Source organism: Corythoichthys intestinalis, chromosome 2 (assembly GCF_030265065.1).
Source record: "Corythoichthys intestinalis isolate RoL2023-P3 chromosome 2, ASM3026506v1, whole genome shotgun sequence".
NCBI classification, from domain to species: Eukaryota; Metazoa; Chordata; class Actinopteri; order Syngnathiformes; family Syngnathidae; genus Corythoichthys; species Corythoichthys intestinalis.
Genome location: NC_080396.1, coordinates 47,118,868 through 47,144,189, shown reverse-complemented (window position 1 = coordinate 47,144,189; position 25,322 = coordinate 47,118,868). Strand labels below are relative to the sequence as shown.

Genomic DNA, 25,322 nt, shown 5'->3' with positions numbered 1-25,322 from the left:
TGTGACTGAGCTTGGCTTACAGGCTGCTTGCATTTGATGTGTGACACATGAAGAAAACGCACAGAAGCAAAATTACAATGTGATATACAATATAATATACTGTATTTTACACTTATAAAAGGACAAACTTCCATTATGGGGCTTGTGGAAAACATTTTCTCTAGTGTATAAATTCTAACAAAATGCAATCTTGCTTGCTAAAACCAACTTAGCGTGCTATCTGATTTGGCATCATAGGCCCATAGGAGCATTCCACTCTATGATCGGCAGGATTCATGTACAAATTACTGTATTTTCCACATGATTAGACACATCAGAGTATGATGTGGCTGGCTTATTTTAAAACTTATCATATATAGGGCGCATCGCATTATAAGGCGCAGTAGTAGTAGTGGTTGGAGTTGTGTTATGCATCCACTAGATGGAGCTGCGTGACAGGGCGTCATGCCATGAGTAACAAATATTGATCCATATACAAGGTCACTACAACGGAGGATTACGGCAAACTAAACGGGAAGGAAAAAAGGGGACTATGATGTTAAAGTCGTACTGGTACTATGAGAAAAAAAAAAGTATTACTAGTATTACATAGGGTAAACCGTTATCCTGGGAGCTACATCAAAATACGGCTCCATTACTAATAAAATTGTCATTTTTCAAAGGAAGTGAATGCTAAAGGCACAAAAAAGCCAGCCTAAACATTTTCAACATATCAATGAGAAAAATGATTCAGGCAACCTGACGATGGAGGTTGGGTTCCTTATCTTTTTAAAAGTATTTACTGCTTTTTGGGATCTTCACCGCACAACTATCAACAACATACACAGGATTTATCTCCCTCAACCAGAGGTTCATCTTAAATATTTTTTTAAAAGACTTTGAAACACACCCGTATCTTTTGCGGTACAAGTTTTTCCTCATCATTTCAGTGTAGATCAGTGGTAGATCATTTCCTTTCTGCCCATTTACAAACATTTCAAAACACTTCTATGCTTTAGCATGCCTATTGGCACCATTCAAAATTTAAACTCTCAACAAATTTGTCTTGGCAATGACATATACCGTGTCTGCGTTAACGAGAATTTCATTCGAACGCTTGTTACAGCTTTTAAAGGTTATCTAAGGTGTGAACACAAGAAGTCAACAAAACAAGCACTGACTGGAAAATCGTATGGGAGAGCAAGGATGTGTTTAAATTAGAAAGAGCAAGAAAAACATGGAGGAGGGAAGTAAGACGGTTTCAAGGTTCCCTTTTTTATTTTTGCACAGACACGCACACTGGTACACATGCATTGTCACACACGTACCACCAAGACAAGGTCACACACGCACACACACATCTTCATGCTTCACTGGCAAAGCTTTTAACGCTGGTTTCAGACGGTTGCTCTTTCGCTCACTCCTGCTCTTAGCTGACCTGCTGGCTCTTTCATGAGGAAAATTAGGAAATCAATTAAACCACCTTCTCCTTCTTCCTCCTCACGTCCTGATGGTGTTGAGACGTGACGTGGAACAGACATGACATGAAAGTGGCTCTCCCTTCATCAAGTGCAATGGCTAACTCTTCTTTACTGGCTCCCTATCGTCTGCTCAACAGTTAAAATGCCTGTGACAGGAAAAAGCATGTTTATTTCATAATACACGCGGTATTTTATGCTCCTGAATGAAATGGACCGCTTGGATGTGTGTGGAAGCGATCGCTATATTTATTTTGTTTTTTGAATCCCATGCCATGAAAATGAGTGACTTCCGGCAACAGTCTGGAGTTGAGAAAGAGGGCGCTGTGACGTGGAAGGAGTCCTCTTCACTATACAACCGTACTGTTGTATGTACTAAGGATTCAGCTGATTTTGCGGATTGATACGTTTATTGTTCGCATCACGCCAGCCAAACAGCTGCAGAAAAATCTTGCTGTAGGAGGGAGAGGCGTGTGCGCCTTTTAGGGGTTTCAAAAGGTTCACATTCACCGGTGGATATTGGCCAAAACAAGCCCTACTACTGTGGGACCATGGGACTTACGAGAAAGTGAGTAAACATCGTGTTTTGTATAATGTCAAATACTGGGATCATTTTAGTATGTAGGTGGCTTGCATTTTGTGACATGCTCCTTGTCCCCTCGGCCGACGACCGGCGGCTTGTCGCACATCCCCCCGACGGGAGAGCACTACTAGTATAGACCCTACCCACGTGACGTCACAACTCCGCTCTCCTGACTGGTGCCGCCCACTTGTCCGTCAACACATCGTGTTGACCTGTTACGGCTACGTACATTCCTCCTATTTACGGCGTGTTTTTCTGCTCGTTAACATTAATAATCAAAATGGTGAAGGCGTGTGTGGCGGTCGGTTGCAATAACAGAGAAGATAGACGGAGAGACTTGAAGTTCTACCGGATTCCGAGAGACACGGAGAGGAGAGAGCGAGATGGGCTGCTGCAATTCGACGAGAAAACTGGGCTCCAAACGATTACCACAGATTATGTAGTAGTCATTTTATATCTGGTAAGATGCATTTAATATATATTTAGAGGGTTTTGGGCTGACAACCACAATTAAGATCATTGCTAGGCTAATCGCCGACAACATACACGTATGTATGTAGTGAGAGTGCTATCGCTAATCCATATAAACATTAAAAGCCCTAGCTCCATTGACAAATGACATGAAATACATTAGACTTGACAGTGGATGTTAGCAAGAATAAAAGATTTTGAATTGAAAATTTCGTAACTCACCTTCCGAGCACAAGATTCCTGCCGAATTTTCGTGTACGAGGACCTGTTTCACCCAACCAGCAACGTAGCATTTATAAGCCTCCAAGCTCTTAAAGTTTTTCAAACTTTCGTGAGAATAGGCTGATTTTGTGTGGACAAGATAGTTGTAAATATCAGGGTCAGGCAGAGACGGCGAAGGCAGCCGGTCAAAAATCATCGATTTAGGCATCAAATATGGATCTGGCGACTGTATAGAACGAAGCTTTTCCACATAACGCCTTTTATGCAACACATCCAGTGAGTTTACGGCATCAGAAAGCACCGGGTCTTCCATGAAATGCATTTTAAATTCCTCGATCAATTGAAACCAATGCTAATACAGAGACAAAATGACGGACAAGTGGGCGGAACCATACAGCGAGCACGTGGTTTTGTGACGTCGGTGGGTAGGGTATATACTCGGGTTATTCCCCTCTTCAAGTGCCTGGTGTTCTGTCAAATTTTTCAAACGATCAGAAATTGCAACTTTGAGTTAAAAATCGACAACCCACTCGTCATGTGAAATGATCCGGGCTAGTTATGTGGGATTTTCCGCTTCGAAGACTTTGAAACATCACTCGGTTGGGTTAGCGTGCCGGCTAGCTGTCACGCATCTTGGTTTGTTTACATTCTCCGAAGCCGGGGAAGGGAATGACATAAGCCCGATTTAGGTGGCATAAAATATTGTTCAGGAGGTGCGACAGTAAAGGTGAAGTCGACAGTTTTGACCATTATGGAGTAATTTTCCCATGTTGTCTCGAATAAATACATTTTTATTATTTCATATTCCATTTAGCACAAGACTGTTATTTGTCATGACCATGCTATTTATTTAGCTATTGGGGGAAAATACTTGGATAAAAAATAATATCCTGTAAAAATATTGGAGTAGAGAGACTGAAAGAACGACATTTTGCGGCTCTCTTCGTCACGTTTTCCTCGTTCTGAATAATTCCCCCTCAACGGGCTGACTGGTCCTTTTCAAGCCATTTATTTAGCTATTGGGGAAAATACTTGGACAAAAAGAATATCCTGTAAAAACATTGGAGTAGAGAGACTGAAACAATGACATTTTGCGGCTCTCTTCGTCGTGTTTTCCTCGTTGTGAATAATTCCCCCTCAATGGGATGCATACTAAATCAGATGAAATCGTGACTCCGCTGACGTCATCCACCTGTTGGGGACGCTAGAGCCCTATAATGGTAGGCGTGGCTGACCGGCAGATTAAAAGACTAATTTCTCGTCATCTGCGCTATGCTATATTATCGTATATAGTCGAATCGTTTCAAAATATGATTGTAATTCACATAATAATCCTATTTAAGACTTTTTCTCATGTCGTACGCACTTTAAGTCAGGCAGCAATGCTAGTTTGCAGCGTTACGTGCTTGGAGGCCAGAGACAACTTAAGAAAATTCTCACGTTTCTTAGGATAATTACAGCAATTAAAATCCTTCTTCAACATCAAGCCTCAACTTTAGATGTACTCATGGTTTGCATTCCTCCAAAATGCATTGTGTATATTTTAACTCTGAATTGGACACTCGGGTGAATAGAGGGGCGGAGCTGTCAACTGATCACCGTCTGGTGGTGAGTTGGCTCTGATGGTGTAAGAAGATGCAAGGCCGGCCCGGCAAACCCAAGCGTTTTGTTAGGCTTTGCTGCAAACGCTTGGCGGGGTCCCCTGTTAGGAGGAGCTTTCATTCCCACCTCCGGCAGAACTTCACCCACGTCTGTGGAGGGGCGTGGGACATTGAGTCTGAGTGGACAATGTTCCGCATTGCTATTGCTAAGGTGTCTTACTGGATCTACAGCTGTAAGGTAGTCGGTGCTAGCCGCAGCATCATACCCAGAACCTATTGGTGTAGACCAGCTGTAAGGGATGCCATCAAGCTGAAGAAGGAGTCCTAGCTGACCTTTTAGGCCTGTGGGAGTCCATAGGCAGCTGATGGTTACAGACTGGCCAAGAAGAATTCATCTCTGGTGGTCACCGAGACATGTGAAGAGTTCGGCAAGGCCATGGAGACCGGGATCTCCCTGGAGGAACTGGATTAATTTACTAGGAAGAGGATAGTGTGGGCTTCCCCGTGACACGACCTCAGATACGCGGTAGATGGATCGTTGAATATACTCATTTTTCATACATTTTGAAATCAGATTGCTCACATATTTGAAATCTAATTAGTCACAATTAAGTGCTCGCAGTATTCGAATGACTGATATGTTTAAAAAGACCCAAATAAATTGGCATACAGGTATCATCCTTCCTACTTTCAAAATGTCATTCAAAGATGTTTTAAAGATATTCATTTCTTTACCTTAATGCTAGTAGTTACACTTACTTGCTCAAAACCTGGCATCGTAAAGTAAGAGCTAAGCATATGTTTCAAGCAATTCTGCAATGATATGATACAATGATCTTATGTACCCATAAACATAATGCAACAAAATGTATTGTACACCCTGAGTTGAAGGTTTCTCATTCAACTGAATGGGTAAAAGTCTCAAAATATATGATCGTGGGTGTACGTAGAGTAGCTATCCCAAGGTAGTTATGATTAAGCACTGAGGTCTTCCAAAACATTTTTTCAATTTGATATGGTATTTCAAAGTTGATTCTGATGATAATCAATGTCACTTGGAATTATTTTTGAAGTTGAATTTACTGTCAATAATGGAGCCAATCACACCAGTCAAAGTCTGCTCACTCATCTTTGCAGTGCCACATACAGTGCCTTGCAAAAGTATTCGGCCCCCTTGAATCTTGCAACCTTTCGCCACATTTCAGGCTTCAAACATAAAGATATGAAATTTAATTTTTTTGTCAAGAATCAACAACAAGGGGGACACAATCGTGAAGTGGAACAACATTTATTGGATAATTTAAACTTTTTTAACAAATAAAAAACTGAAAAGTGGGGCGTGCAATATTATTCGGCCCCTTTACTTTCAGTGCAGCAAACTCACTCCAGAAGTTCAGTGAGGATCTCTGAATGATCCAATGTTGTCCTAAATGACCGATGATGATAACTAGAATCCACCTGTGTGTAATCAAGTCTCCGTATAAATGCACCTGCTCTGTGATAGTCTCAGGGTTCTGTCAAAGTGCAGAGAGCATTATGAAAACCAAGGAACACACCAGGCAGGTCCGAGATACTGTTGTGGAGAAGTTTAAAGCCGGATTTGGATACAAAAAGATTTCCCCAAGCGTTAAACATCTCAAGGAGCACTGTGCAAGCCATCATATTGAAATGGAAGGAGCATCAGACCACTGCAAATCTACCAAGACCCGGCCGTCCTTCTAAACTTTCTTCTCAAACAAGGAGAAAACTGATCAGAGATGCAACAAAGAGGCCCATGATCACTCTGGATGAACTGCAGAGATCTACAGCTGAGGTGGGAGAGTCTGTCCATAGGACAACAATCAGTCGTACACTGCACAAATCTGGCCTTTATGGAAGAGTGGCAAGAAGAAAGCCATTTCTCAAAGATATCCATTAAAAGTCTCGTTTAAAGTTTGCTACAAGCCACCTGGGAGACACACCAAACATGTGGAAGAAGGTGCTCTGGTCAGATGAAACCAAAATTGAACTTTTTGGCCACAATGCAAAACGATATGTTTGGCGTAAAAGCAATACAGCTCATCACCCTGAACACACCATCCCAACTGTCAAACATGGTGGTGGCAGCATCATGGTTTGGGCCTGCTTTTCTTCAGCAGGGACAGGGAAGATGGTTAAAATTGACGGGAAGATGGATGCAGCCAAATACAGGAACATTCTGGAAGAAAACCTGTTGACTGGGACGGAGATTTATCTTCCAACAGGACAATGATCCAAAACATAAAGCCAAATCTACAATGGAATGGTTCAAAAATAAACGTATCCAGGTGTTAGAATGGCCAAGTCAAAGTCCAGACCTTAATCCAATCGAGAATCTGTGGAAAGAGCTGAAGACTGCTGTTCACAAACACTCTCCATCCAACCTCACTGAGCTCGAGCTGTTTTGCAAGGAAGAATGGGCAAGAATGTCAGTCTCTCGATGTGCAAAACTGATAGAAACATACCCCAAGCCACTTGCAGCTGTAATTGGAGCAAAAGGTGGCGCTACAAAGTATTAACGCAAGGGGGCCGAATAATATTGCACGCCCCACTTTTCAGTTTTTTATTTGTTAAAAAAGTTTAAATTATCCAATAAATTTTGTTCCACTTCACGATTGTGTCCCACTTGTTGTTGATTCTTGACAAAAAATTAAAATTTTATATCTTTATGTTTGAAGCCTGAAATGTGGCGAAAGGTTGCAAGGTTCAAGGGGGCCGAATACTTTTGCAAGGCACTGTATATGACCTGATCAATGACCATACAGCAACCTGCGCCAACTAACCATCCACCGGTAAGGCAAAAGAGCATTAGCTGTAAAAAATTATTGTGCAATTGAGCCTTACTTAATTAATGCTACAATTTTCTGTGATTAATTGTATGATTGAACACTTTTATTTTGCTGGCCCTAATATATATGTACGTATGTATCTACATACGAGTATCAAAGTTAACAGGATGTTTTGCAGGAAAACATGAGGCCCTATTTCAGAGAATTGAAGCTAAAAAGAGGATGGATGCTGCAACAAGAAAATGATCCAAAACACAGAAGTAAATCAACTTCAGAATGGTTTCAAAAGAACAAAATGCACGTTCTGAAGTGGCCAAGTCAAAGTCCAGACTTGAACCCCATTGAGATGCTGTGGCATGACCCAAAGACAGCGATTCATGCCAGACATCCCAGGAATCTGACTGAACTACAGCAGTTTTGTAGAGAAGAATGGGCCAAGATTAGTCCTGGTCGATGTGCCAGACTGATCTGCAGCTACAGGAAGTGTCTGGTTGATGTTATTGCTGCCAAAGAGGGGGGCACAAAATATTTAATGTGATGGCTCACTTAATTATTTTTCCCCCTTCTGTCATTGTTTGCATACTATCCTCATTAATATATGAAAACCTCTAAATGTTTCGTTGGTTTTAGTTAAAGCAGACACTGTTTCTTCATCTGCGTGATTTTGACAAAGATCAGATCACATTTGATGGTGATTTTATGCAGAAATGTAAGAAATTCCAAAAGGTTTAGAAACTTTTTCACACCACTGTACTCTGTATTTATAGCATATTGTACATTAATCATTTTCGGGGGGTTTACTTTCTGCAAAGTAGTTTGCTAAGTGGAAGGTTGACCTGCATTTGATATGAGCAACTATGATCAGACTTCATGCAGAGAACTACCTGAAGAGAACCATAGAGAGAACCATAGAGAAAGCCATATAACCAACAGAAATAACCAGATATTACTGTGTGTTTTCTAAATATGCTGCCTTTCACTCATCAAAATAAGATTTCACTGGGAAAAAAGGACCAAAAATCTCTTCTCTAAAAATTTTGGCTTTGATATTGTAACATGACATGTTACTTGCTCTCCATAATTGTACCTATTTAGTGCCACATTTAGAATAACAGATTTGTCAAATTTTCAACTTTGTGGAAAAATTTCAGTTCACGCACGTCTCTAATTGCCTGTGTGTAGCTGTGTGAACGCCACATTATAAAAAATTGGCTGCAGGAGAAATGAGACAGACAGAAAGCTCCCTCGGCCTGTCCTTCCCCTCCCCTCCCTCAACGGCGACCTCCCCCAACCGTCTACTCGCGCCGTCGCCCGCTGCCTTTGTCTACCATCCTCCCGTCCTTCTTCCTCCTTCGCCCCCCACCATCACCACCTCATCCTCCCATCGTCCAATTACGGCCCCGTCGCTGCCTCGTTTCTCATCTCGTTGCCAGGGGCTGTCACAGTGGACTGTCGAGGATGCAAAACTATTTCCTACCTGCGCCTCTCTCAGCAAACCCATCACCATGCATGAATTCTTTTAGTACCATTGACGATGACAGACGTCCAATCATGACACTTTTTTCCCATTCTTCTGCTATGAATTTGAATGTCACTAGTAGATGTCCAACCTATTTGAACTGGGAGGGTGGCAGCGAATGAACATTTCTCTGTTCCCTGCCAAATCCCACACTTCAAAACGATTGGACGTCTGGTGCCCATACGCAGAGATTAAGGGGGGTTTGAGGAGGGCCTAGTCTGCCCTCCCCCCGGTGGCCGAATATGTCATTGCATGTAAATGACTTTCCAATGTATGATATTAAAATTAAGACTTTGCCGGTAAAATCCTGTCTATAAAAGTTGGAAAGCAATAAAACAAACAACAAAACGGATTCAAATGAACAAAAAAAAATTTATAATGGGTCAAAAAATTTTTTCAAACAGATCATGTGACTAGCACCTTACAGACGGTCATTTGCTTTTCTTAGCCCCCCCAAAAAACACCTGAGGACAGAAGAGGCAAGATGGATATACACAATTTTTTCAAACCTAAGCTTTCAAATGCAACAAAAACTACTGAGCAAGAACGAAGGATTGAAGATGTGGACCATGAAACGACAGAGAGCACCGCCAAAAGGGTGAGCAGAGTTTCGGTTTGCTCGACTAAAGACGTTAACCCTAAAAAATGATGGGAAACGTAAAAAAAAAAAAAAAAAAAAAAAAAAAAAAACGCTCATTTTCAACATATTATTATAAATGTTCCTGGCTGGAATATTCCGTCAAAACGGATGCAGCGTCTACTTCTCCACTTGGTAAGACAGAAAAACGTGGGCGCTTACAGTGGGGCAAATAAGTATTTAGTCAACCACTAATTGTGCAAGTTCTCCCACTTGAAAATATTAGAGATGCCTGTAATTGTCAACATGGATAAACCTCAACCATGAGAGACCGAATCTGGAAAAAAAACAACTGAAAATCACATTGTTTAGTTTTTAAAGAATTTATTTGCAAATCATGGTGGAAAATAAGTATTTAGTCATTACCAAAAGTTCATCTCAATACTTTGTTATGTAACCTTTGTTGGCAATAACGGAGGCCAAACATTTTCTGTAACTCTTCACAAGCTTTTCACACACTGTTACTGGTATTTTGGCTCATTCCTCCATGCAGATCTCCTTCTGGTGTTCTTCGGATGCAATTCAGTATTCCTTCTCTTCCGAACACGAGAACCTGTGTTTCTACCAAAAAGTTCTATTTTGGTTTCATCTGACCATAACACATTCTCCCAGTCCTCTTCTGGATCATCCAAATGCTCTCTAGCGAACCGCAGACGGGCCTGGACGTGTACTGGCTTCAGCAGGGGGACACGTCTGGCAGTGCAGGATTTGAGTCCCTGGCGGCGCCTTGTGTTGCTGATAGTAGCCTTTGTTACTGTGGTCCCAGCTCTCTGCAGGTCATTCACTAGGTCCCACCGTGTGGTTCTGGGATTTTTGCTCACCGCTCTTGTTATCATTTTGACGCCACAGGGTGAGTTCTTGCATGGAGCCCCAGATCGAGGGAGATTATCAGTGGTCTTGTATGTCTTCCATTTTCTAATAATTGCTCCCACAGTTGATTTCTTTACACCAAGCGTTATACCTATCTTCCCAGCCTGCAGCAGGTCTACAATTTTGTCTCTGGTGTCCTTCGACAGCTCTTTGGTCTTGGCCATAGTGGAGTTTTGAGTGTGACTGACTGAGATTGTGGACAGGTGTCTTTTATACCGATAATGAGTTAAAACAGGTGCCATTAATACAGGTAACGAGTGGAGCCTCGTTAGACCTCGCTAGAAGAAGTTAGACCTCTTTGACAACCAGAAATCTTGCTTGTTTGTAGGTGACCAAATAGTTATTTTCCACTCTAATTTGGAAATGAATTCTTTAAAAATCAAGCAATGTGATTTTCTGTTTTGTTTTGTTTTTCACATTCTGTCTCTCATGGTTGAGGTTTACCCATGTTGACAACTACAGGCCTCTCTAATCTTTTCAAGTAGGAGAACTTACACAATTGGTGGTTGACTAAATACTTATTTGCCCCACTGTGCACATGCACGCACACAAACACAGCTGGAATGCCTATATGTACGAGCATTGGCTAAGCTACTATCCGAGCATATATCTCGCAAATTAATTTTATTGCTGACACTGCGTTTCAGGGTCATCAACATTTTTGCCCCCCTGCCACAAAAGTCAAACTCCGCCCTTGCTGGTGCCATCAGTGGCAGCTAGTGAGTTCATAAATATTGCTGAAAAATGCTGCAATGTTCGAATGATAATTGCTACAGCTCCCAGTCAAAACAGATTGGACGTCTGTCAACGTCGATGCCACTAAAACATGATTATTCAATGCTAGCCATCCCAGTTAAAATGGATTTTATGTCTTTCGCTGTCAATTGCAGCAAATTAGTTAAATAATGGTATAATTATAAAGTTTTTTTATGCTTAACTATCAGCAAATGTTCTGTTTTTTTTTTTTTTTTTTTTTACATTGTTAAAATGTTGTTGTTAGATTTAATGTTGTTGTTAGATGTAATGTGAAAACAATACTAATCGTTCTATCAACAATTTTTATTTTTGGGACAAATTAAATTCAATTCATATGCAGACACAAACCTGACTGTGTGTAAATGCCGATTTGCTCAGCATTTGGTGTAGACATACTGCCCCCTGCTGTTCATAATTATACACCTAGCCATTGGATCACACCACCAGCCTTCAAAAAGATAATGCCCCTAATATTGTAATACTGGAAGGCTCCAAATAGTACAGTAGATGCTGGTTTTCAAATGTAAGAGCTAAAAGCATACCAGTCAGAGAAAGATATATACAGATACAGTGCCTGGGGGTAAAAAAAAAAAAAAAAAGTCGACTCAAGAACAATTCTGAACTATTTGCACTCCATTTCTTTCCCTAACTGGACAAAAGAAGTGGATAGAAGGGTGTAACTCTAGTTTGGGTAGTTCTAGATTGTGCCCAATGGAGAACAGCAATGTTCCACATGTTAAATGACACTGTTGTTCTGCTGCCTGGGGGATGGAAAGGGGGAGTGCAGAAGTAGTCATGAGACCATGTTTGCTCTCCTCCAGACAGCACGTTGGTCATATGAGCAGCAGGGAGAAGAAGAAGCAGCGATGGACAACTTGTCCCGCTGGATGAGGAGGTGCTTCTGTGGCCAGGTAGAAGAGGATGACGGGTGGAGAGGAGAAGAGGAGGCCCAGGAAAAGGAGGAAGAACAGATGGGGGCACTAAGAATGGAGGAAAGGGGTGTCAAGAAGAGCAAAAGTTCTTCATCGCTGCCGGCTGCTGAGGTATCTGATTTAAAAAAAATTTTAAAAATGAAAGAAAGCCCTTGACCTTTTTTGTTGCTTATCCCATTTTACAGCAGTCAAATTATTTCCAATATCCTTTAACTGTTAAAAATATTCATGATTTGACGGTTCAATGATTCATATTGCAACATATTGCTCTTCAATGCTGAGGTTAGGGTTTCGAAACTTGCCTCTGGCCTTGCTCTGTGGAGTTCTCTTTGTGTTTGCAAAGGTTTCACCGTGAATAGCAGATTCCTCACAATTTCTCAAAAACATGAAGATTCATGAAGGTTCATCGAAGATTTTAAATTGTTTGTTGATAGGTATAAATGTAAGTGCAAATGGTTGTTTGCTTAAAAAATGTGTCCTGTGGCTTATGAGCAATCCGAGGAGTACTGTGCCTCTTTCTCGCAATTCGCTGAGGTGAAGTTTGTATAATTCCAATGATTATTAAAGTCGGTCTGAGTCAGCATCAACTGAGATTTATGGCTACAGACAGGAAAAACTACTAGTGATGTTTAGTCTTATGCATTAACATTTTTAAATGGCAGAATCAAGGAATGAGCAATATTCAACTTAACATTTTTGATAATAATTGTTCAAATAAAAATTTTCTAAGAAATAAATCTGTTGAAATGCCTTTTTTTTTTTCATTTGTATTGTAACGTCTGCTCATAACTGACTTAATGTTTATATTAATATTTGAGGATGATAACTTTTTATGAGAGTACTCCCAATTCCAGGTTCATTTCTACAGTTTCTAAAAGTTTTCTGTTTATACTGAGCTACAGATATATCGGCAGTTTTGTATTTGGAAATTCAGCTTTTAATTTCTTTTTTTTTTTTTTTTGATGCTCTGTTAATTACTAAAGAAACCTTTTTTTTGTTGAAGCCAAAGTAATATAAAGTGTTAACTTACTTTTGTTACTTTTTGTTTTTCAATTTTGCGTCCGACTGGCCAAGCTGGATCCAAATAGCTCTGGACCGCAACCTCACTGGTTCCACACGCTGCAGATGCGACGGCTACGGGTGCAGCGAGGCCGAAGTAACAGTGACCCTTGGAGCCAGAAGGACTGCCAGAACCCCTTCATATGGGTCAGCTGACATCCATCGTCAATAACACATCTCAGGTGACGTTTAGTGGCACTGAAGTCAAGGCCTGTCCTACAATTGTTCCTGTGTGTGTTTGATCAGAAACCAGGGCTACAGTTTGGAACGGCCAACTCATACGTAAGCCTGGAGAAACTTGGTGAAGGCTCATACGCATCTGTTTATAAAGGCATCAGCAGGTCAGAGGTCACATGCTGGGTGTCAAATTTTAAGGGGATTTATGAAGTGCTCACACTCGTTACTTAAACTTTCTTAGAGCACGCATTTAACGCATTGTCTGCCATTGACGGTGCTAGACGTCCAATTCATTTTGATTCAGCGGCTTGACAGCGATGATCTTCCAGTCAAAATGGATTGGACGTCTAGCACTGTTAATGGCTTGGAAGCAGTCACAGCCAGTCCTCCAAGTTTAAATTAATTAGATGTATACTGTAGTCTAGGGAAAAAAATCAGAACAAGAAAAAACAGAAAAACAAAAACAACAACTTTAGAGTGTTATTAGCGTAATTATGTTCTTATTTTCATATATTTATTGTACATTTATCAACATTTTATTGATGTGTAATTTATTCATAAATTAAAAAATATTAAAATATATAAATAATAATAAGTTATTAATATAATTGTATTTGAGACCTGCCATTCAACATACAGTATGAGGACATAACATTTTATGATTCAAAATGTTAAATGCCTAAATGACCCAAAATGTGATGTCCACGTAAATGGACATTTCTTTTGTCTGGGATTAAAAATAATCATAATCAGGGCTGTCAACAGACATGCAGGGACGCGGGGACAAGATACCCACCACCCCACGCCTGCCACTGGCTTGTCATGACAACATACGCAGTACTTTTAACGCTATGCAAGCAATGACAGTGTAAATCAAATTATTTAGTTTGAGATGGACAGTTCAATTTAACAGACCATAATGTGATGTGACACAATATAAACAAACAATTGACACTTTATTGGCCCATGTAGGCTACAATTCAATACAAGTGAGAGTGCTATGCTTGCCTGTTAAGCAACAAAACAGTACAGTATAACTAAACATCCTGTGCCTGCCCCCTTCACATCCCTGGGGTTATAAAGCCCTCAAACACTGATGCGCCTAGATTTTATGACAGCAAAGTCATTTATAACATCAGTGAAATCCAGTTTTGAGCAAGCTCACGCTCAATGTAGAGCATAGCTAGGTTGTTAAGCCTACCCTGTTATATGGTGCAGCGTGGGTAGTTTTTTATTATTTTCATTTTACTGAAGGCTAGGTCTCCTCCAGCTATAGTCACTGGCAAAGACAAGAAAATGTGTAGCAGTGTTGCAAACCCAAGATAAATCCAGCCGCCGGACCAGAGTCTGTTCAGCCTAGCGCACTAACATATATCCCTGATCTCGCCTTCTCTCTCCTGGACCCAATGTGAGCAGCATGTCTTGTCATACCGCAGCTCAATAGGCTACAAGCGGCCGGAGACAGACTCGAATCGGGCTTTGGTCACGGTGATCGCGAATGTAAACTTCAGTGTTAGCGGCTGTTGTTCACTTAGCGACATCACCGTCCACAGCCAACTCTAGCCCTAATTCTCTGGCTTCTTGTCCGCTTTTTAAAACTGTCATCATTTTTTCTCGTTCACCTCTCTGATTTTCATTTTTTTCTTGTTCCTTTTTTTTCTGTGCATCCGATTTATGACAACTCGCCATGTTTAGAGTTTGTGCAAAAAAAAAGGAAAAATATGTATTTGAAATATTTAATATGTTAAAGTTTTTAAGTATATATGGAGCAGAACATAATATTTAATCAGACAATGATTTAAATAAAAAATAAATATGTGAATGTAAAGTAATATAAATAAAGGGTTATTCAGGGGCCCCTATGATCCTGAGGCCCGGGACAACATACCCCGTTGCCCCCCCCCCCCACCCCCACGCCACCGCGACGGGCTTGATCATAACAACCAAAAATAATCAATCATTTGTGCTAGAATGGGTTGAGGAGAATATATTTAGATACTTGTACGTGTTAGATACTTGTGTCAAAAACGACAGGTGAACCATTAAAAGGATTAGCAATTCAACTCCTGTACAGTATGTGCTTCTAATTAACAGTTCAGTCAACAGTTCTCTCAACTTTGGTTTGAATATCAATCTCGCTATATATTTTTTATACCATGCCGTCATCCGCTGGGGATGAAAAGGTAACAAGTCAAGTTTTATGAAGTAGAGAGCAGAATGTCCAGTGGAAGGTCATAAATATTAAAAGTTGACAGAAAAATGAATACGAAAGTTAAGTACAGATTCTGATCCTGATTATTCTTTGGTTTGTGTGGAGGATCAACGGACAGCTTGTGGCGCTGAAGGTTATCCAGACAAAGACAGAGGAAGGCATCCCGTTTACCGCCATCAGAGAAGGTAATGAGCCAGGGGCGGAGCTTAGGGGAGTGTTGGGGGTGCAACCAGGCCTCTAAGGCAGGGGTGTCCAAACTTTTTGCAAAGGGGGCCAGATTTGGTGTGGTAAAAATGGGGGGGGCCGACCTTGGCTGACGTCCTTTACGTGGAACAATATATTTAAGCAAATTTTAGTCACATTTGCGTTAATATTTTTTTTAATTGATCATTTCAACAATCTCGCAACTAGCCTTTGTGGCCTTCTCTTTTGATTCTCGGGCTCTTGCGAAATACTGTTATAGATTACTACTGTTATTTGATTTATTTTGGTGTGAAAAAAACAATGTTTTTTACAATTCAACATGTTCTACACAAAGTGTGAGACATAAGTAACAGTTTAAGGTGCTATTTGGAGTTTGTCACTTCTTCACTTGCGACTGCTACCTCTGGCCTAAAGCGTAACTGCATCCTGTGTTCAGCTCGTGCATGGGCACGAATATAAAGCAATTGGCTCATCGAATCAGCACCAGAAACGTAAAAACAGCAAACGTGATTGTTTACTGTTAGCAGCAATTCTTAAGTGGGTTAGAAAAATTGGTTAGAAAAGTGTTTTTGCCAAGCAGACATTAGAGGCAGCCTCAGTTAAAATTTCAGTGCTCTGTGTACTCATTAGGGCATTGGTGGAGCAATCATGGAGTAAAAAAGTATTTTCAATATAAAAAAAAAACACTAAATAAAACACAATAGAAATAAAACACTAAAAATTCTGTGTATTTAATTTAAAGATCTACAAAACATGTCTTTTGGAGTCATTTTCTACAGTCAAACCGGAGATTAGCAACTGATTTTTTTAAAAAAATCTTTTGATTTGATTTGGCATTTTAAATATGTTAAACTCCTAATTAGGGCTGCAGCTATCGAATATTTTAGTAGTCGATTACTCGATGGACTAGTTAGTTCGAATAATCGGGTAATCGGATAAGGAACATGAAAAACTAAAATACCTGAGCTGAGCCTCAAACGGTATAAATATTTTTTTTTTAATGAGGATCTATGTACAACAAAAGAACAATAATTGGCTAACTTACAAAGAAAAAGTCCGCTAGCTTAAATGCTATAAAATGCTAAAGTTTTTTTTTTTTTTTTACAATGCTCTTAATAAATAGTTCAGACACATATTCCCACAAAAAAAGGCTAAATATACCTATAAACTAAATTATGAATGCATTAAAAAACATTTGCTCAAACAAAAACTTAGCTTATGTTGGTCTTAACAGGGACCAGTTGGATTCAGCCATGTGAAAAGAGGCAGACCAGAGGGCAGTGTATACACCCTAATCAATAAAACTAAATGCAAACACTTTCAAAATAAACCATTACAGCACCACTTTAAACAAATACTCGAAGCAACAAAATTTAATTTGAATATTTTTTTCTAATCGATTACTCGAGTTAATCGATTAATCGTTGCAGCACTACTCCTAATTGACCTGATTGACTTTAAACTTTGGATGTTCCATGAAAAGATTTTAGAGATGAAATGTTACCAAATGCTTTCATTTCATCAAATTACTTTACTTTTGAATTGCAATGTCCAACAAGAAACAAATCTGTTGCCTGCATTTAAGGGAATAAATGATTTTCTGTTGTCAATCCAAATGTTTTCAGTCTACCGCAAGACTAATAAAGAATTGGCCCCACTACTATTAGAGGCGGTACCAATATACGTATATCCATCCCCCACAATTTGTGACGGATCTAGTGAGTGTCAGTGTCAGTGTCAAATTTTGTGATTCATTGACAATGTGACAATAGAACCCTTTTTCTGTGTGTGGGCATGTGCGCGTGTGCAGCCTCGCTGCTCAAAGGCCTGAAGCACGCCAACATCGTCCTCCTGCATGACATCATTCACACCAAAGACTCGCTCACCTTCGTCTTTGAATACGTGGTGAGATGCCCTCGTACGTATTATATGTAGGTGCTTGCTTGCACAAGGTGACGGGCCACAAGCACCAGCACATTAATTTGTACATGCGTGCCATTGCAGCAAACAGACCTGGCCCAGTACATGGACCAGCATCCGGGAGGTCTGCATTCTCACAATGTGCGGGTATGACTCCCCACATATGAATCTGATTTATATATACAGTATAATTAATGTGTATATCCAGGAAGATGGTGGGGCAAACCAACCAAAATAAAATGAAATGTACTGTATATCTCTTCCTCGTAGGTCTTCATGTTCCAGCTGCTGCGCGGTCTCACCTTCATTCATGACCGCCGGATCCTCCATCGAGACCTGAAGCCTCAGAACCTCCTCATCAGCTATTTGGGAGAACTCAAACTGGCCGATTTTGGTTCGATCTTATTGCATGCGGACTCAGCGTGTTATGTGCCATGTTACAATGTTACCGGCCCCCTTCTTGGTTCCACGAGCAGGTCTGGCCCGTTCCAAATCTGTACCCTGTCAGAGTTTTTCCTCGGATGTAGTGACATTGTGGTACCGCCCTCCCGATGTCCTGCTGGGATCTACAGATTATTCAACTGCTCTGGATATCTGGTGGGTTCTGGGTAGAACACCAGCGAGAACAGAAATACAAGAAAAATACAGTATTTAAGTGCATCAGGTTTAAAGGTCGATATTCAAATCTGATGGTTTTTTTGACTGTCCTGTTCAGCTGCTTGACACGGAGAATGGAGACCTGAGTGTCCGATTGATCTGAACAGTTTTAATGCATCACATGGGAATATGAAATACTTCTATTGTGATCATTCAACATACCTCGTTTATTAGGAGAAAGCAGCGAACAGGAAGGGGTTACGAGGGAACAGAAGAAAAGAGGGAGAGAGAGTCAGAAGAAGCACAAACAACAAGAAGGAATACATTAAACGCCTAGACTAACCAACTATGAATATGTTGGTGCTATCGTTAGCTAGTTATATTTCCAGTTGACACCATGCGGGGGGCCTGATAACAAAGGAAGGGGGGGGGGGGGTCTGAGAGATACATTGGGGCAAATAAGTATTTACTCAACCACCAATTGTGCAAGTTCTCCTACTTGAAAAGATTAGAGAGGCCCGTAATTGTCAACAGGGGTAAACCTCAACCATGAGAGACAGAATGTGGGAAAAAAAACAGAAAATCACATTGTTTGATTTTTAAATAATTTATTTCCAAATTAGAGTGGAAAATAAGTATTTGGTCACCTACAAACAAGCAAGATTTCTGGTTGTCAAAGAGGTTTAACTTCTTCTAACGAGGTCGAACGAGGCTCCACTCGTCTCCTGTATTAATGGCACCTGTTTTAACTCATTATCGATACAGAAGACACCTGTCCACAACCTCAGTCAGTCACACTCCATACTCCACTATGGCCAAGACCAAAGAGCTGTCGAAGGACACCAGAGACAAAATTGTAGACCTGCACCAGGCTGGGAAGACTGAATCTGCAATAGGTAAAACGCTTTGTGTAAAGAAATCAACTGTGGGAGCAATTATTAGAAAATGGAAGACATACAAGACCCCTGATAATCTCCCTCGATCTGGGGCTCCATGCAAGATCTCACCCCATGGCGTCAAAATGATAACAAGAACGGTGAGCAAAAATCCCAGAACCACACGGAGGGACCAAGTGAATGACCTACAGAGAGCTAGGACCGCAGTAACAAAGGCTACTATCAGTAACACAAGGTGCCGCCAGGGACTCAAATCCTGCACTGCCAGACGTCTCCCCCTGCTGAAGAAAGTACACGTCCAGACCCGTCTGCGGTTCGCTAAAGAGCATTTGGATGATCCAGAAGAGGACTGGGAGAATGTGTTATGGTCAGATGAAACCAAAATAGAACTTTTGGTAGAAACACAGGTTCTCGTGTTCGGAGGAGAAAGAATACTGAATTGCATCTGAAGAACACCATACCCACTGTGAAGTGTGGGGGTGGAAACATCATGCTTTGGGGCTGTTTTTCTGCAAAGGGACCAGGATGACTGATCTGTGTAAAGGAAAGAATGAATGGGGCTATGTGTGGAGAGATTTTGAGTGAAAATCTCTTTCGGTCAGCAAGGGCATTGAAGATGAGACGTGGCATGACAATGATCCCAAACACACAGCCAGGGCAACAAAGGAGTGGCTTGGTAAGAAGCATTTCAAGGTCCTGGAGTTGCCTAGCCAGTCTCCAGATCTCAACCCCATAGAAAATCTGTGGAGGGAGTTGAAAGTCCGTGTTGCCCAACGACAGCCCCAAAACATCACTGCTCTAGAGGAGATCTGCATGGAGGAATGGGCCAAAATACCAGCAACAGTGTGTGAAAAGCTTGTGAAGAGTTACAGAAAACGTTTGGCCTCCGTTATTGCCAACAAAAGGCACATATGAAAGTATGGAGATGAACTTTTGGTATTGACCAAATACTTATTTTCCACCATGATTTGCAAATAAATTCTTTAAAAATCAAACAATGTGATTTTCTGGGGGGTTTTCCACATTCTGTCTCTCATGGTTGAGGTTTACCCATGTTGACAATTACAGGCCTCTCTAATATTTTCAAGTGGGAGACCTTGCACAATTAGTGGTTGACTAAATACTTATTTGCCCCACTGTAAGTGATTGGGAGGGGTGGTCAAATCAGCCATGTGGTCTAGAACCCAGTATTTATGTGAATCCTTTGTGAGTGTGAGTATGTTGGCATCCTATTCTATGCTGTCTCATCGCCAATCCTGAAACCGAGGTTTTTTTAATTGAGTGAAATCAGACGATTTGACTTAAACATTGCTCAACCCAATAATAACTTGACCTGAAGACGTCTTTCGGAAAGACTCTTTCCCTCTAAATGTATTTTATTGGGAACTTGCTTTATTTTGACACAGCGATTTGGGACTTGTGAGAAAGTTAAATTTAAAACTCATAGAGGCTAACAGATGTATGTAACATACACCTACTTTTAACTAGGGGGGCTGGTTGCATCTTCGTAGAGATGCTGCAAGGTTCGCCAGCATTTCCAGGAGTCACAGATGTGTTTGACCAACTCATGAAAATTTGGATGGTTCGTACAATGTTCCAGTTTGAATCAAATAAATAATTTTAATTTGCTCCACTCTCGCAGATGCATGTTAGTCACTTTGTGTCCCTCCAGGTGCTTGGAATCCCATCAGAGGATAACTGGCCTGGAGTTACCCACCTGCCTAATTATCAGCCAGGTCAGTCTCACCTTGTCATGTCCATCTCCAACCAAGCAACCATGTTTAATGTGTGACTGGTGTCTTGTCAACTCCCTGCCTCACACACTTACTGCCTTCAATGTTCCTAGTCACTTAACACAAAGTGCTGAAGTGAGTAAGAAAAGTAGCTACCATTATTCTGTACAGCGGTATCACATCTTACAAGTGCCTCACTATACAAGTTGTCTGATTTACGATCCGTCACTTGGTGGATTTTGGACTCTAATGATCCCCAGTGTGGCTTGTCTGAGAGACTCGGAAGGATTTAAATCCCTTTTAAACCCTGAATAACCACAACGACAGAATCCTAAGAAACAAACTCACATTCACTTCACAAATTCATGAAATAGATTTGTTAATTTGTTAATTAAAAAAAAAAAAAAAATGTTTAAGGGGAACGTCAAGGTACCTTTGAATTACAGTATGTTCCTTTCATGGTACAGTTCTCCAACATGTAGTGGAATTGTTCTCCACTAGAAGGCGCCCTGAGATTGAAAGTGACAGGAAAATGAGTGACCAGTGAAAGCCCTTAAGAGGGACCTGGTCCCAAGGACTTGCGAAATGTCATGAGGACTACTAAATACCATAGGAATTCAAAATGTCCCCATTTCTGAGTGGGAAAAAGACTGCCGGTTAAAAACAAGAAAGAAAGAAAAATCCTTTTTTGCCTAGATAAAAAGTCCCAATCTTCAGATCCCAATCTACACCACATTATATATTTAGAGTAGACGTTTAACAGTGGTGAAAAGTAGTATGTAAGCAATGAATTTCAAAAACACAACTTTACAATTTTAGTCCTGTCATAAGACAAAGCAATAACGCAATTTTCAAGGCCTTCGCAATCATCATATCACAATTTATCATTAAGGCGAAAATTATCACGTGTTAATGTTTTTGTTCCAGATTGGTCTCTTCCCTCTAAGCCAAAGCGGATTCGCGCTGTGTGGAAAAGGTGGGATGTGAAAAATCTCTGCAAAAGAAATGCTTTGAAAAAATGATAAGGTTCTGGCATTCTAATGATCCTTCCAGTGTCATCATTATCTAAGCAGATTTGATTGATCTGGATCAGGTTGAGTCGACTCCCGGACAAAACTGAAGACCTTGTTCAGAAAATGCTGATGTTGGCGCCTACAGACCGGCTTTCAGCACCAGATGCCCTGCAACACCCGTATTTTAACACGCTGCCACCACCCATCATGCATCTGAGGGACAGTAAGAACCGAGATAATCACTCACCCGGTCATCGCAATCATTTTGCATTGCGTGACGATCTCTTGTTTTCTGCCAGCTGTGTCAATCTTCAAAGTCCCTGGCGTCCATCTGGAGTCCGAGTTCCGCGACACCCTTAATCCCAGCGGGCGAGTCAGACCTTCATTTCTACCTGCTGCCAAATTTTGGTGACATCATTATTCAGCCTTAAATCAGGCGGCCTCAGTCATTTTCCAAGTATAGGTCGATTTTGACTCTGTCAAGATTATCCTCATAATTGCGTGTTATCAAATTATGAGCCGTAATTATTTTCCAAATGTATTATTAATCTGTTTGACCTACAAAAAAAATAATAATAATAAATTAATGATTAAATACAATGTTAGGTCCGATAGAAAAAGGGAAAGTATGTTTTTGCAGGTATAGTGGTGCATTGAGATATGAGTGAGCAGAACTTTTTTTTCCTCAGGGGATTGAATCAGTCATTACTTGGCTCCTTTCACTGGCTTGAGAATAAAATGACACACATGAACGAGGATAGTAACAGGAAAATAGACCCAACCTAATATTTGTCTTCTTATTTTGCTTCGACTTGTAAAAACATGCAATATGGGCACAATGAACTGGCTGAAAATCAACCCAGCTCTTTGGCTGAACTATCCCACAGGTTTCTGTTTCTTGCCACCCACAGTTCAATTTTTACTTCAAGTTAATCTAATTATAAGACTACATATTTTGTATTTAAAGCAGTACGTAACTTACCCTTGTATACAAGTATGCTCACTTAATGCTCAGGAAACAAAAGGTTACAAAAAGTGTCAGTTTTGTTACCCTTTTAGCAATGGGTATTTGAATACAAAGAAATTAGCAAGACATGCTAAAGATTCTTGGCCCTTTCTGAGAAATGATTCATTTACTACTGGAGGTCATTGACTACGTTGTGAAACTATTCTTGTGTATGTCTGTATTATACTGGCTTAAGATTGCCAAGATGACCACTGAATTTAAGCAAAGCGTGTAAAATGGTTTAAATATATACATTTTAATTATTCAAATATGTTATAATGAATGGTTTTGTTAAGTACATTTTTTTTAAAAATCACATTATAAACCCATTTTTTGCAGCACAATCCCAACGGGGAAAGATTATTTGAGATAAAAGTGTATTAAAGTCATATCTCAAGGCCCCACTGTACTTGCCTTTTGTTTTTGCAGGTGTGGATTTTGCGCCTGTGACAGGCCCCCGTTTGTATGACTAAAATGTTCCTTATCTTGTGTTTAGTCTGTGCAATCATTCCTGTGCTGTTCTATTCTTTCACTGTTTTGAGATTCCGCAGAACCCTTCAAAGGCCAGCAGGTGCATTTTGGCTGTGGGAAATGTAGTTGGAACATAGTTACGTTCACATAATTTTTTTTTTTTTTTTGCTATAGTTACATTGTGGCATTGTGGCCACTCTCCTCATTGAGTCAACAAACATCACAATTTGAAACCAAGTTTGGTATACCAACTGCTCAAATCTGATCCTGAACACACTCAGTTTATACAAACTTTGCAGCAAATGTGCAAAAGAAAGATGTTATAGTTTGCATTTTTTGTTTGTTTGTTGGGCCACTTAAATTGGCAAATTTTGCTTATATTAGTGATGAAGACAAAATTATTGGCAGTTCAATTTCTGAACTCAAAGAGAATTACAACAGGACATTGAATTAGATTCACAATGCTCTCTTAGCGTCTGTTAGCATCTATTAGCAGCTGCTCATTTCTGTTCCCATGAGTTGTTATGAATAATTAATCTCATTTACTGGTATGTGGAAGAAAAAAAACTGCTGAATATTGCCGAAACACTGATTTCCATATGAGTACAATGTCAGTCAGGAAAAAATAAACATGTCAAAACACTGTGAGACAAATGAGGCCCTACAGCGACAGTAGTTTGGGATATGCAGGCAGAGTTGATTGACAATGTCAAGAAATAGGCTTTGAAACACTTTGAGAACGTATTGTTACTATTGCGTACTATGTTACTGTAATTTTGTGTCCCAATGTAGTAGAAGCCGGGCACTTTGCTCCAAGTGCTACAAGTCCAACTGTTCCCCTTACCTGCACACGCTCAAAGGGCCCCATGTTGCTTGTTGCCTGGGTCCCCCGGGGACACTTGCTGCGCCTCTGTATTAGAGTACATCAATGCATAAAAGTTGCCAACCTTACGATAGGAAATAAACAAGTGGAAAAGGTAAAAAATATCATGTCACAAAATATGCACAGCAAAAATATGTCACAATTTCTGCAATAGGAAGGTGTGTGTTTGAGCAGAGCAGATATGTATATTGACTAGAATGCCGAAATGTGTGCGAATTTCTTTTAAAACATGAACATTGAGCTCATCAAAAAGTAGATAGTACTATAAAGATAGTTACAGTAGTAATAGTCAAATAGTTTGCCACTGAGATCAAGAAATTGTGCAAATGTATTCATCTATCATTGTATTGTTTTTGTATAGAAAAGTTGGTCGAGCTTTCAATTATTTTAGAAATTTTGTGTGCATTAAATGTGAGTTTCAGATGCGCTTCCAATAGAGCAAAGTACAAAAGAATGGAGAGTCATTGTCAGTGATGCGCTCACAGCATTTTATTGAACATGAGATGCAGTTAAAAAAAAAAATTTTTTTTTAAATTACAAAATGAAAGCACATGCAAGCGGCATCGTAAAAAGCCAAAAGTCACTTGGCCCCGCCTCTGAAAGACAACCATGAACACAGATATTACAGTTTGAGATTTACATCCTAATTACATGTATTCTATACGATCTCTTTATTTATATTTAAATTACAGGGCAATATTTCTTCATTAAAAACCAAAGTTTTTGTTTATTGGTACCCAGAATGGCTTAATTGCATTTCAATTAATTTCAATGGAGAAAAATTGATCCAATATACAAATATTTTGAATCACAATGTTTGTATCAAGTCAAGGTAAAACTGTAGAGTGGTGGCAGATGACAAGTGACCAATAACTCGTATACAGTACCAGTATGTTGTTTCTTGGGATTAATAACGTAAAATCATTTTCATGCTTGCGATGGATTTCCTTCGCAAACTTTCTTTTCACTCTGGTGATGCAAGTTTGCCTACAAAATTGCGACTTTCCACAAAACGTTGCTTTCTTGGAGCGCGTAGATAGCATTACCATTCTTTTGATTCTTTTGATTGACAGGAACTAGCTCAAAGTTCGGAAAGATAAAAGAGGAAGAAGCTTGGTGTGAATATTTTAATGTGTGTTTGTTTTTTTCGGCGAATCTCTGATCTTATCAGTCGAGTAAAAATTCATTCAAAACATTCAAACAATGTCAACATAAATAAACATTAGTCTTTGATTTTTGCCCTCTGAAGATTGTGAAAATTGACAAGTTTGATTGCAATCGTATTCATGTATTGTA

General features: G+C 40.1%; 1 protein-coding gene across 1 annotated transcript; it reads left to right on the top strand.

Annotated features, from left to right (window-relative positions):
• The first annotated feature begins 1,889 nt into the window (after positions 1–1,889).
• cdk15 (cyclin-dependent kinase 15) lies at positions 1,890–23,541 on the top strand. The gene is made up of 14 exons (XM_057828201.1): positions 1,890–2,025; positions 11,745–11,966; positions 12,930–13,061; positions 13,161–13,255; positions 15,409–15,488; positions 17,318–17,412; positions 17,512–17,574; positions 17,698–17,821; positions 17,904–18,024; positions 20,409–20,502; positions 20,593–20,656; positions 21,581–21,629; positions 21,747–21,889; positions 21,966–23,541. The coding sequence occupies exons 2-14, from the start codon at positions 11,790–11,792 to the stop codon at positions 22,076–22,078; spliced, it is 1,350 nt and encodes a 449-aa protein (XP_057684184.1). The 5' UTR covers positions 1,890–2,025; positions 11,745–11,789; the 3' UTR covers positions 22,079–23,541.
• The last annotated feature ends 1,781 nt before the right edge of the window (positions 23,542–25,322 follow it).